General features: G+C 30.8%; 2 protein-coding genes across 4 annotated transcripts; one reads left to right on the top strand and one right to left on the bottom strand.

Annotated features, from left to right (window-relative positions):
* Positions 1 to 3,472: 3,472 nt before the first annotated feature.
* LOC145046858 (malonyl-CoA decarboxylase family protein) lies at positions 3,473 to 11,578 on the bottom strand. Of its 3 annotated transcripts, XM_078995122.1 has the most exons (17): positions 11,347 to 11,578; positions 10,349 to 10,428; positions 10,168 to 10,258; positions 9,719 to 9,845; positions 9,188 to 9,371; positions 8,374 to 8,518; positions 8,188 to 8,278; positions 7,641 to 7,699; positions 7,464 to 7,541; positions 7,251 to 7,334; positions 6,988 to 7,127; positions 6,761 to 6,877; positions 6,285 to 6,357; positions 6,065 to 6,150; positions 5,905 to 5,989; positions 5,542 to 5,614; positions 3,473 to 4,560 (listed from the first exon to the last, which is right to left on the bottom strand). In XM_078995122.1, exons 1-16 carry the CDS (start codon positions 11,407 to 11,409, stop codon positions 5,582 to 5,584), a joined length of 1,536 nt encoding a protein of 511 aa, XP_078851248.1. In that variant the 5' UTR covers positions 11,410 to 11,578; the 3' UTR covers positions 3,473 to 4,560; positions 5,542 to 5,581. The 3 variants fall into 3 exon arrangements, with proteins under 3 accessions (XP_078851248.1, XP_078851253.1, XP_078851245.1); XM_078995127.1 differs by lacking the exon at positions 3,473 to 4,560 and having other exon boundaries at positions 5,396 to 5,614; positions 10,349 to 10,425; XM_078995119.1 differs by lacking the exon at positions 3,473 to 4,560 and having other exon boundaries at positions 5,396 to 5,614.
* RBCX1 (Chaperonin-like RbcX protein) lies at positions 3,751 to 5,523 on the top strand. The gene is made up of 6 exons (XM_078995135.1): positions 3,751 to 3,898; positions 4,088 to 4,182; positions 4,418 to 4,535; positions 5,064 to 5,080; positions 5,181 to 5,243; positions 5,338 to 5,523. Exons 1-6 carry the CDS (start codon positions 3,751 to 3,753, stop codon positions 5,410 to 5,412), a joined length of 516 nt encoding a protein of 171 aa, XP_078851261.1. The 3' UTR covers positions 5,413 to 5,523.
* Positions 11,579 to 12,620: the final 1,042 nt, after the last annotated feature.

Genomic DNA, 12,620 nt, shown 5'->3' on the forward strand with positions numbered 1-12,620 from the left:
TTTACAATTTTGATTTCAGGTACCCAGTTTTCAAAAGAGGAGCTCGGGGAGATTGCAGTGCACACACCGTAGTCAGTTAGCCTGGGAATGTTCGACTCTGATAATGATATTATGCTTTGAATTAATACTCGAGAATTTATGTTATGACTTATGATACAGTTTTTATAAATATGATTCTAGTAATGCTTTTAAAGAAATTTTTGGTCGTGATTTTTGGGTCGTTACACATAAATATCTATGTCTGAATCTATATCTGAATCTTCTATAGGTTCATATCCTAGATCATATGCAAATTTTAATAAATTTGTTTCTTTTTCCCTTTTTGTCTTTTTTAGACATTCATAAGCTTTATGTCCGTCCTCTTGACATATCCAACATTTACAATCCTTTTTATTTGATGGGCAATAATTTGTTTTAGATTGATTTTTTTGTTTATATTGCTTTCTATTTCGAAAATATTTTCTTTCTCCTTGTTTATAATATTGTTTATATTTAGGTTTATAAGTTTGTTTTTTCCAAGTTTTCTTTTTATATTGTTGTTTTTTATTATCTTTACAACCATATTGATTAACTTTATTAGAAAGGGTGTCAAAACATAAATCAATTTTTGCATCTTGTGTTGTTTTTTGTTCTAGATATTTTTTCTGCATTCATGCTTTTAATATACTTATTCGTGCTCCTAAAGTATTTGCAATTTTATTTTGTTGTAATGCTTCTTGGAAATCTTTTATTACACTTTGGCTTACTAATGATGATAATTTTTGGTAAAACATGTCTAATGCTATCTTTTTCTAGTGAAATCTATATTATAATAATGTTCAGAATATTCACATATAAATGGGTCTAAATAACACATGCTACAAATTCGTAAGTTTGTTAAATGCCATAATGATTCTAATTGAAAAGCTTCCTGAGATGTTTTATCTTCTATTTGTTTTCCTATAAATTCTTGAATAAGCCGATTTAATACATTTTTAAATGTTTCCATAGCATCAGTAGTAGCTATCATCATTGTTTTAGTTTCGTCAAGAGATGAGAGAAAACAATATGCATTACCTTGTGTTTTATGAATGATATAATTAAGAAAATGTGTTGGGTGTAAATTTCTTAATTCTTCAGTTAACTGAATTTTTTTGTACTCCCATTTTATTACTCCATTCTTGAATTTTTGGTTTGGAATTTTGATCACAATCAATAAAAAGAATATCTGAATTTGTTAGGGAAGTAAATAATTTGGGTATGTATTGTGGGGGTATTTTTTCCCATTTGTTTTGTTTATTTTTAACCATTCCTTGTCTATATAAAAAAAAATCTTCTGATGAAGGTGGTCCATAAATATATTGACTTTGATAATCATCTTCAACATATGATTGTTTTCGTTTTAATCCAAAATTGTTTTGTGAATTTCTATATGGATTTGAATAAGGATTTTCGTCATCTGAAGAAATATCATATCTTACTTCTACGTCATTATTATCTGAATTATTTTCTGTTTTTGTATTATTTTCTTGAATTTCGGATGAAATTTCTAAAGCTGCAAATAATTTAGTTAATGTTTCTACTTTTTCTTGCAAAGTTTCCATATTAATAAGTTGTGCGAATTTTTAGAAATGAAATATTTAGTTTCTTTTTACTAACGAATTAGTTATTATTAGTGATTTTTCTATTTCGTGCGACATGTTTAACAGATTAGTTGTGTTATTTTATCTTCAAAAAATTTTATTTGTTTTTGTTTTCAATTTATACTATTATTTACCATATGTATTGCTTCAATGTTAGATATATAATTGATTATCGATATATCAGAATCTAGCTTTAAGTTTAATAAAAAACAAATTTGATTGTTTTAATGTTTCACGAAAAAATTTAATTCTTGTTTATTAATATTTAAACTTGAAAAACTCATGATTAGAACAAAATGATAGTTTAGTTTTTCTTTTAAAGTTACAATTAAAAGTTATAAATTTTAATTAGAGGGTTATGGTGGGGTTTAGTTATTACTCTTATATTTATAATGATGGTGATGAAACCAAACTTTTCATACGGAGAATTAAAAAGTTTTTGACAAATGTTTCTGACTTGTTGGTACATAATAGTAATTGTTTCTTTTAAGACCTTTTAATGAAATAGCTTAAATTGTAGGTAGATTGGTTTTAATATTGAATTTATGATGATACATGAATATTAATGAAGACTTGTGACGATAAATATTCATAGTAATATTTACGATAATACATGATGAACAAATGTTTATAAATGATATCAAAATTTTTATACGAAAAGTTAAAAACTTTTTGAAATATGAAATGTGAATTTAACTTCTTGGTACATAGTCATAATTGTTTTAAAACCTTCTTACGACAATTGTTTCAATTGTTGGTGGATTGAGTAATAATGATGACTTTTGCATACGAGTTTTTATTAACATATATTTAAAAGATGAATATTCATTATCATGTTTATGATGCTGCATATGCATATATTTATATGAACGAAAGATTGAATATGCAAAATAATAATAAGAACGTTACTTGACTCTGATACCAAAATTAAAGACATGACGGAATTGATAAAGATTAAGAGAAGATTATACCTGAATGACGCGTTGAATTATATAGATGATGGATTATGTTGAATAATTGGATGATTATGTAGATAGTTTGGATAGGGCTCTGCTATTCAGAAATAGACAAACTATTTCAACAGAGGAAGAACTTTGAGATTCAACTAAGTCTTAAACACTCAAATAACTCTTGTTTATTTCTTATGGACAAAGGCCCTATATATAGGTTCGAAAGAGCCGGTTACAAATACTGTTGCAATCGTATGATCGCAATGCGACAAAAATATATTTACATTTTAGACCCCTAGACTATGGAGGGTCTTACACTTTATGTTACATCCTACCGACACTACATTATTTCATATACAGACAATAATTATACAACGACAAATAACAAATAATTACAATCCCTTCCACACTGAAAAGACAAGTGTCTTCAATAATGGCTTTTTACGTCATTGCTACGTCATTCTGGTGGAGATGAGAGAGAGAGAGAGAGAGAGAGAGAGAGAGAGAGAGAGAGAATTTGCATATTATTTTCTTTTTTAAAAAAATAAGACAAAACATCATAAATGGTCCCCAGGATAGTGAAATGACGAAAATGCTCTTTAGTTAACAGACAAAACTTAACGTAGTTAGCAATAAGGACCAATCGTTAAAAGTTTTGAAAACATAGGGATCATCTATGACGTTTTTAAACCACGGGGACTAAACTTCAGATGTTGGAAAACCACAGGGATCATTTATGATTTTTTTTTTCAGAAAAATGCCATCATATCAATGATACTGTTGAACCAAAAATAAAAGATCACAGTGGTTGCATCAATTTTTTCTTTCAAAATCGGATGGCTTTAATGGAAGAAAAAAAATATATACATGTTTAAAGTGTAAAAATATCAACATATGGTGTGGTTAATGTATTTTGTCGTATTAAATTTTATATTCATGTGTTACTTACTAATCGCACAAAACAATTCAATGAATTTAACATAAATTTTCCATTATCAGACGTGATTTAATGGGTCTGTTTCAAGGAAATAATGAGACACCGAAGATATTTGTGCGAAAAGTGGGACAAAACAAAGATATTTTTGTAGGAAACTTTTTATATCCAATGAATGTTGATAAAACCGAGCACCCATTCAAATCTTTGAAACCATTGACCATTCTTGTTTCTGTTGTTGACCATGGAGTCCTCAACCATTCTGCCACTATCCCACTTCTCCTTTCTCTCTCAAAAACCCCATGGAACAAGCATTGGGAGTTTTCCTTTGAATCAATGGAGCCCAACATCTCAAAAGACTCGATTAAATTGTCAGAAGATGTACGTTCCAGGTAGGTCCTCTCTCTAATGCTTCCTTCAACTGTTGCACAGCTTTGTGGGACTATTTTCAATAGCAAAGGATGAAGATGGTAGAATTGAAAATAGTTCCATCTTTTTGGATGGACAAAATTTTATGTTATGACATTACTAAATCAGTGAGTTATGTAAAATGATTGACTGTTGGTTTTGAGTTTTGATAGGATTTGGAGAAGCATCACCAGAAGCCAAAGCAGCAAAGAACCTCCACAATCTTTTTACATATGTTGCCGTGAGGGTTGTCAATGCGCAGCTTGAGGTGTTTGTTACTCCTTTAAAAACTTCATGCATGTTTGTTTGACTTTTATATGGTCAAACAAGTAATCTTTAGGAAGCAAATTTTGTTATTGATTTGTTTGGTTTTAGAGCTAACTATGAAAGCTTATCAAATTACATACCAGTTGATTCTTTCCAAAGTTATGTATGTGTTTTCCAAAGTAAATAAAAAGTTTGGTTTAGTTTGACTGAGATTGACATATAGTTTGACAGAACAGAGCTACAACACCGAAGCCCATAAAGAGTTAATGGAATTTATGGAAAGACACTCTTTAAACGATGGCGATAAGTTCTGTGCAGCTTTAATGCGTGAATCATCAAGACATAAAACCCTAGGTATGCTATTCATTCCATATCTTCCCTATTTTTCACAACATAGAAGAGAAAGGAAAAAAAAAAAAAAACATTATTTCATTGTTCCTAAGATTAACTAGATAACTAACATTATGGAAAAGGTTAATAACATCCCCAAAGTGACCACTATATTATATCGGAACCATGGGAGTATTTATTGTTCCAACTCTCCTATTTTTTGTACAGCTAGCTATGTTGCTCTATTTACTGTAACACGTGTAGTCAAAAGAGTAGCATATTTGACTTCCAAAAATCAAGCCATGCTATTTCAAGTGTTGCCGTTTCTCTTATAATGGGGGAAAAATTAAAAATAAAAATAGATGATGCCAAATTTGTAAAAAGTAATGGGAAAAAGCCTCATTTCTCTAGCATACATTAAGTCAATTGAAAACACTCTTATTAGTCTTATATAACTCTCCAGATTAAATTATGTCCCCATCCCATTGTATTAGAGATCTAACTATTTCCATTGATTCTCTTGGATTCACATTACGCCAACTCCCATGGTAGCCATGAGAATATTGGAGGTACGTATAGTTCCTGTCCTTTGTTAAGTTAATGTCATAAAATAAAATGTTAAAAATGTTTATTAATATAACAAAAAATATATATATATTTCTTATTTAGGTTCGATCCGCATACTGCAAGAGAGATTTTGAGTGGGACAATTTAGAACGATTGGCTAAAAAGGTAAAATTTTGTTATATGTTGTGGGTTTTTTAATAGTTACTTGTTATTATCTATCTTATGCTTCACTAATTTTGGTGTTGTTAATATTATATAGATGGCAGATGAATCTAACACAAGACTTATGAGGGATTACGTGTTGGAAACAAGTCATGTAGAAACTGAAAAATGAAGTTGCCCAATTTCATGGATAATAATATCATGTTTAGTTATATTTCTTCCATGTAATGCAAAACCATTTCACACTTTATTAACATATTAAATAAGAATTAAATTTACACAAGTTGAGTTGTTTACTTACTAAAATACATGCATCATGAGACAAACATGTCCTTCCTTCATCAACTTATCGAGTCTTCATTCTTCTCCATTGACTGAAAAAGAAAAGTTTAATGCCTTGAGCGTGTAAAAAAATAGCAATGTAATTTCATATATTTGTTTATTATAGCATCCTATTTTCATCTTGCAAATTGTAATTTCACCAAAATACAGAATTTTTTTTTTTTCAAAGCACAATGTCTTGATATGATTTTTTTTTTTTTTTTTCTTAAGGAATGAAAATACTATGCTAAAACTGGGTAGATTCTTAAAAGTACAATGCCTTAACAAGAAAAAAGAACGAAAGTACATTGCTATTTCTTGCATATAGCCGATTCATAATTACCTCGATATAATGAAGCACATCATGGGAAACCTGGATATGGCCTGTGCTGAAATACGCCTGAGCGTAATCTTCAATATGTTCCAAACTGCAAATATGTTTTCACAATCGATTTATGTTGCTCCATTTGTTTTTAGATAGATATTTGTTTTAATTATATTACCTGTAGATGTAATTTACCATAATTCCTCCACTTTGAGTAAGGCCCTTTTCGGATCGATCAGCCATCCAATTCAGTCTTCCAATCATCTGTAAATGAATAATATTATCAATATTCAATACTTTATGATTTATGATTTATGATTTATGCTTTATGCTTTATGCTTTACAATATCAAAGAAAAAGAAAGTGAAATAACAAGTAAGATGGTTGGTTTGACATACAGCTCCATTTTGCAAGTGGAAATTGGCAACTGAATCTAGAGCTTTCCCTCTCTTCTTCTCATGTAAAAGGTACCTGTTGCATGAAACCAAGGACAATAAAGTAATTTATCAGGGTCAAAAAGTCTAAAGTGAGAGTAGGAATGGAATTACAAAGGAATAGTATTTTTCTAGTTAATTTTAGAAACTAAAACTGTAATCTAATTAAAATTTTGAATTTATATAAAAAAGATTACATGAACAAAACCGGGTTAGGTTTTGCAATTACACATTCCATTCCACAATGGAACAAAAAAAATAAAGTAGTGTTTTGTATGATGGAATCACAGAAGGAATTGAATTGTTCATTTCATGCGAATGAAAAAAAAGAAGTTGTTTGTTTTGTAGAACGTGCTGGTTTGATTAAATTATAAATTTTAATAAAGTAATTTTCCATCAGAAAAATAAAAGGTGAAGATAAAAATAAAAATAAAAGATACCTGGCACAGAGTCTTAGTAGAATTGGTTGTAATCCATCAGATTGAGTCCACTCATGGTTAGTTGAGGTCAACAGGTGCAACAATACTTCCATGCCATTTCTCCCTTCAGTGGAATCCCTAAAAAAAATATCTCAAAATGTCAATCAATCATCATATTTGTAACTAGAGATCAAAGCCTGGTTCGGTCAAAGCATGGTCAAAGTTGTGAAAATAAAAATTCAGCTTACGCATATGCATCCAAGAGTACTCTTTCCTCATGAGGTTGGAGGATGTTCTCACTGAAAATGGGAACAGATCTCTCAGATGATGCCAACTTAGACATTAGCCACTGCATGAACCCTGGGATAGGGCTTAGGGTTGCAAAATTCTTGAGAGAGAAAAAAAAACATATGAATGGAGTCAGAAAAAGAGGTAAGAATCTCATGAATAATTGATAGTTAGGATCCTTAGTTTTGCAATGAAGGCTAAAAATCAAGTTAGAAAGGCTTACAGATATATTTGGCATGTCTTTCTTCACCAGATGAATCACTCGTTTTATCAAAAACTTCCCTAAGTTGATTCCTGCTAAGCCAGGCTGTCAATATCAAAAAGTTATTCGTATTTTTCACACCAATCATTCTACTTGAACGAAACCTTTATATCTATATCTATATTATAGTTATACAGTGGAAAAACAAAAATGTGAAATAACAATTGAGTGCACCTGAGTTGATGAAATAGAGTAAAATAATGCAGTACTTGCTTCGGCTTCAGGTGTAGGAGGATCATGCCACAGGACTTCCTGTAATGCCAGCAATTTCTGGTTATTTATCACCAAAAAAAAAAAAAAAAAAAAAAAGTTAAATTAAATGGTCACATGATGAAGGATATGTTGAGTTACTTGTATGGTAGAAGCTATATTCTTCATAAGTGCAACTTCAATAAATATAAGCGGTTCACCTGAGGAAACATGTTTTATTTTAACTCACTGACCATAATAGAAAAAGGATCACTCATTAACTTGTTCACCAGGTTTGCTGATGTGGCATGTATTTGACACGTCATCTGGAGATGATGTGTCAGATGCATGCCACATAGACGTCATGTCAACAAAACTTACCCATTGAATCGGTCAACAAGTTTAAGAGTGACTAGAAACAAACAAAGGTATTCTAGAAAGGGGGCTCTATTATCAACCTCACCATAACTAACATGGAAATGCCTCTGTTTTCAATCAAAGGGTTAAATGCAAGAAACAGGAATGCAGTTTCATTGATTTGTTTATTATAGCATCCTAGTTATGTTTTCTTCCTGTAACATGTTCTTTGAATATGAATGAGAGTATGAATGATGCTACAATTAAGTAGATTTTTCAAAGTACAACACTTTGAATTACTCATTCATCCATATTTTCTCATAGTGAAACTTAAACACACAGGAAGACTGACCAGGTATAGCTGGATGAATGTATCCAAAACAGCGTCGACCTATTCCAAGTCTCCTCTTTAAATCTATAAGATTACTGATGGGATGCACAGCCTGTGAATATTAATATCTTTATAAACTCATAATGGTAAAGTATATAATATGATTAAATATATTGGAAGTTGTTAAAAGATGCAATGAAAACTTACCTCATAAGCTACAATCTTCTCTAGCAATGAAGCAGGATCATCCCATGTAATTTGGTGAAGCTCAAGGTTGGCTGGACTTAGCCATGTAATAAGCTTTTCTTTCAAATACGAATCTAAAGCTCGTATTGATGCAATATTTTCATCCCTAATTGTTTAACAAACCAACTCAGTTTCTTTTTCTCTCGTTAACTATTCTATGGATATATGCTCTTTACACTTTAAATAGATACTTGAGAATATACTTGGGGAAATGGAAGGAAAACATAAAATTAAGGAAAACATACTTTCATTTATTTGTGTATTATAGCGTTTTACTTTCAAACTTTTTCCTATAAAGACATTGTACTTTCAATTTGTTTTCTTATTGTACTTTGAAAAACTACACATGTAAAACATTCTACTTTCAATTTGTTTTCTTATTGTACTGTGAAATATCTACCCAATTATAGCAATGAATATTGCTTTGTGTATGGATGACATAGCTATAATTGGGTTAATTTTTCAAAATTCAATGCTACGATAAACCCAAACAAGTAAAATAATCACAGTTTTAAAAATTTTAACATGTCAAAATAATCACTAGTTGTACATGTGTAACACTACCATGATAGGCACATATTTTAATTATGTTTACATTCAATACTCTGTTTTTACAATCACAGGTGGATATTGATGCATCTTTTGATGATATTATATATAGACAATACAAAAGTTTTAGAAAACTGTTATTTTCCAGATATGGGTGTTAACAAGTGCACAAGTTTTTATAAGTTTATAGTCAAACAACAGTAGTTTTTGGGCATCATAACCTTACGCGATAATAGACAGTATATCAGCTCGAACAGTGGACAAAAACTTCAAACCACCAGGATGTGTGTTAAGCCTTTCAAACAGAACTGAGTACATTGGGTTAAGAGCATGTCTTAAATTTCTTTCAATTCTATAAAAACCAGAAAGATGTCCTTCCACTTCATGTCCATGTTCATCAATTCCATCACCTGATAGTTAATCATTGGTTTAAATGCAACACATAGCAACATACTTCCATTTATTTGCTTATTAAAGAATCTTACTTTCATTTATTCCTACTACACCATTGTACTTTCAAAATCCTATCCAATTATAGCAATGTGCAATGCCTTATTAAGAAAAAATTATAAGTGCAATGTTGTAATAGAAAGAAATGGAAGTATGATGCTGTAAGAAACAAATATATGGAAGTGGGTTTATATTTTCTGAATTTTAGCCCTATATTGTTTTAAAGTCAAACCACATAAAACCAGATATATTTTCAAAAAAAAAAAAATAGAACCAGAATCCATAGTTTTAAGAAAAGAAAGGTCACCTTTAGGGATCTCAAAACCAACATACTGCTTCATCAACTCCCGAACTTGATTCCTATTGAGGTCATACTCTTGAGCGAGAATGAGTAGTAACTTGTGACGGTTTTCTTGAGAAAGACTAAAATACCCCTATATCACCATATACATATTATCATAACTGAATTCAACGTAAAAGAAAAGGACTAAATGCGATAAATAAGAAATTTACTTTCATTTTTTTTTCCAAAATAGGACATTTTACTTTAAAAACTCTACCCAATTCTAATGGTCAAATTGCTTTGTATTTTGACAATATTACTACAAATGGTAGAACTTTCAAAGTAGAACACTGTAATAGGAAGAAATGAAAGTAGGATGCTATTAAACATCAATCAATGATAGCATGTTGCTATTTCTTACGTTTAATTATAAAAGAGTTAAGCAAAAAAAAAAAACAGCATTTATTTTCTACCTCTGAGAATTCACTTAGTGCAGTATCCAGTATCTCTTTTCTGTTCATTGATATGACTGAATGCATTGATTCACGTACTTGCCCAAAATCTCTGAAAGTATTTATATAAGATTAACTTTGCCTAATTAAAGATTAAAAAGCATTTCTATTTTGTTGGTGGAATTAATAAATCATAAAAAACCTTGGGGTCTTGCTGGAGGCATTTTGAGTAGCTACTTTGTTCACATCTAAGGGAGCAAGTTGCACATGGTTAACTTTCTTCTACCCAGAAAAAAAAAAAATAGATTCATATCAGAAATCAGGAGGACAAAGACATATTGCAGTCTATATATATAATAAAAGTGAACCTGAATGAAACTAAAAGGGCACTTTACTTTGAAAAATCTACCCAATTATAGTGTTGTAGAAACCAGGTAGGAAATATGTTTATCACTTCATAACTTCCAAGTCAATCTTGGATGAAATGAGTGATTAGATACAGTATACATGAAACAAAATATATGTATATACATAAACCTATAATAGTGAAGACACTCATTTACAAAATTGAAATACAAAATTACAAGTATAACAGTCCAAAATACTTGGCATTTTCAAAACATAAAATTCAAAACAAATGTGAATTTTTTCAATTCAGTACATACAATACAAACATAGCTATTGTATACTCCCAAAATTATAACTACTAATTAGAGTGCTTATATCAACTCAAGATAGTATTCAATCCCAAAAATAATAATTCATGCCATGAAATTGCAACAATTGAACTTCCAACTGTCCCATGGCAATTAAAATGGTTAGCTCAAAGTACCTAATTGCTTTTGATCCACCATAATCATTATTTTTGAACAATGAAGCTAAAAACCTCAAACATGCAATTTTCAGGTAACATGTAACACTGAAGGAGTAGCAGATGTGATCAACAAACTTAAAGTAAAGTTTGAAATTTCGTTCGAATATAATATGCATGTAGAATGAAGGTATTCATAAAAAAATTAACCATCCATTCCATAACTAGATACACACCTAGCAATAAAAATTCATATGCAACTTTAGAAAATTGAGAAATATTATACTACAATATACAAAAATTGAGGTTGATAACTTTAATTTCCATCGATAATCAAGTCCAGAGCAAATAATCGAAGAAATTGAGTCAAAAAGATGATAACTACTTACAGAAGCAGGAGAGAGAGGCCTCATTTTAGAACGCAATAAAATCGCTAGACCTTTCTTGTTCATAATCACTGAATATTTCGAAGACTATCGATTTTAATTTTTACGATTACAACGGAAATTCTCGACCAACGTCATGCTACCAACGAATCGAAATCATGCTGAAATTCGTTTCATCGGTCTGTCGAAGGAGTAAGAGTAAAGACTAAGGAGTAAGGACAACGGTTGCTTAGTGTTGAAGCCCAAAGAATTAGCCAGTTATCATCTTAGTGATGTGTATTGGGCCTTGGACCTGAATTCTTCGTATTATACATAGGTTGTTTATCGGGTCCAACCCGGATTAGATCCCTAACCAATCAACCATATCAAAATCTAATAATAATAATAATAATAATAATAATAATAATAATAAAGACAAAAATATGTTATCTAGTTAGGATTAATTTCATATAAGGCTGGGGAGGCGTGTTGCTCCTGTCGAGTTCCACCTAAGCCATAACAAGGAAAGGAAGAAAGGGGGAAGAAGCAAGGAAGAAGAAGAAAGGGTTTGGTCTCTCGAGTGGAGGAGACGAAAGAGGGGAGAAAGTAGGAAGAGAAAAAGAGCTTGGTCTGCTACTGCTAAGCTCATTTCCGAGCTTGGCATGTCGAGCTCAAGGCACAATGTTTGTTGAGTACAGATCAAATGTGTCGAGCTCTTATCAAGCCCATTCCGTCTAGCCTAAGAGTTAATGATATAACACTTAGCCCATATGTTATATCCATATTTCCTTTTCACTATTTTATGTAACTTCAATATCATATCATTATATTTTTTATCTTTCAAAATAAACCAAGTTTACTCTTTTTTTCATCTTTAAAGAGACATGGATAATTCCTAATGTTGTATATACAAGGAAAAGAGGTTGTACAACTCCTAATGTTATATGTAAAAGGAAAAGAAGCATTAGATGATGGTAGGGAAGTGGCCAGCGACGCCTTCACTGTTGCAGGGACACATGCCAACTACACCACCCTAGGCGACGATATGTTCCTTATGACACTATAACTTCACCTCAACACCTCGTTTCTTGGTTAATAGCTACATACAAAATATAAGGGTGTTCAAAACCGAATATCCGAAAATTCTGAAGTCCAGAATTTTCTAGAGTTGATTTTAATATCCGAAAATTCCGAAATCTTAACTTTTGGTAACTATCAAATATTAATCAAATCAAACAATTCGTGTTAACCATCTAGTAATTTAGTATGAAGAAAAAATCATGATGAAGCATTAATCA

The sequence above is a fragment of the Lactuca saligna genome, chromosome 1 (genome assembly GCF_052625555.1).
Source record: "Lactuca saligna cultivar CGN05327 chromosome 1, ASM5262555v1, whole genome shotgun sequence".
NCBI lineage: Eukaryota > Viridiplantae > Streptophyta > Magnoliopsida > Asterales > Asteraceae > Lactuca > Lactuca saligna.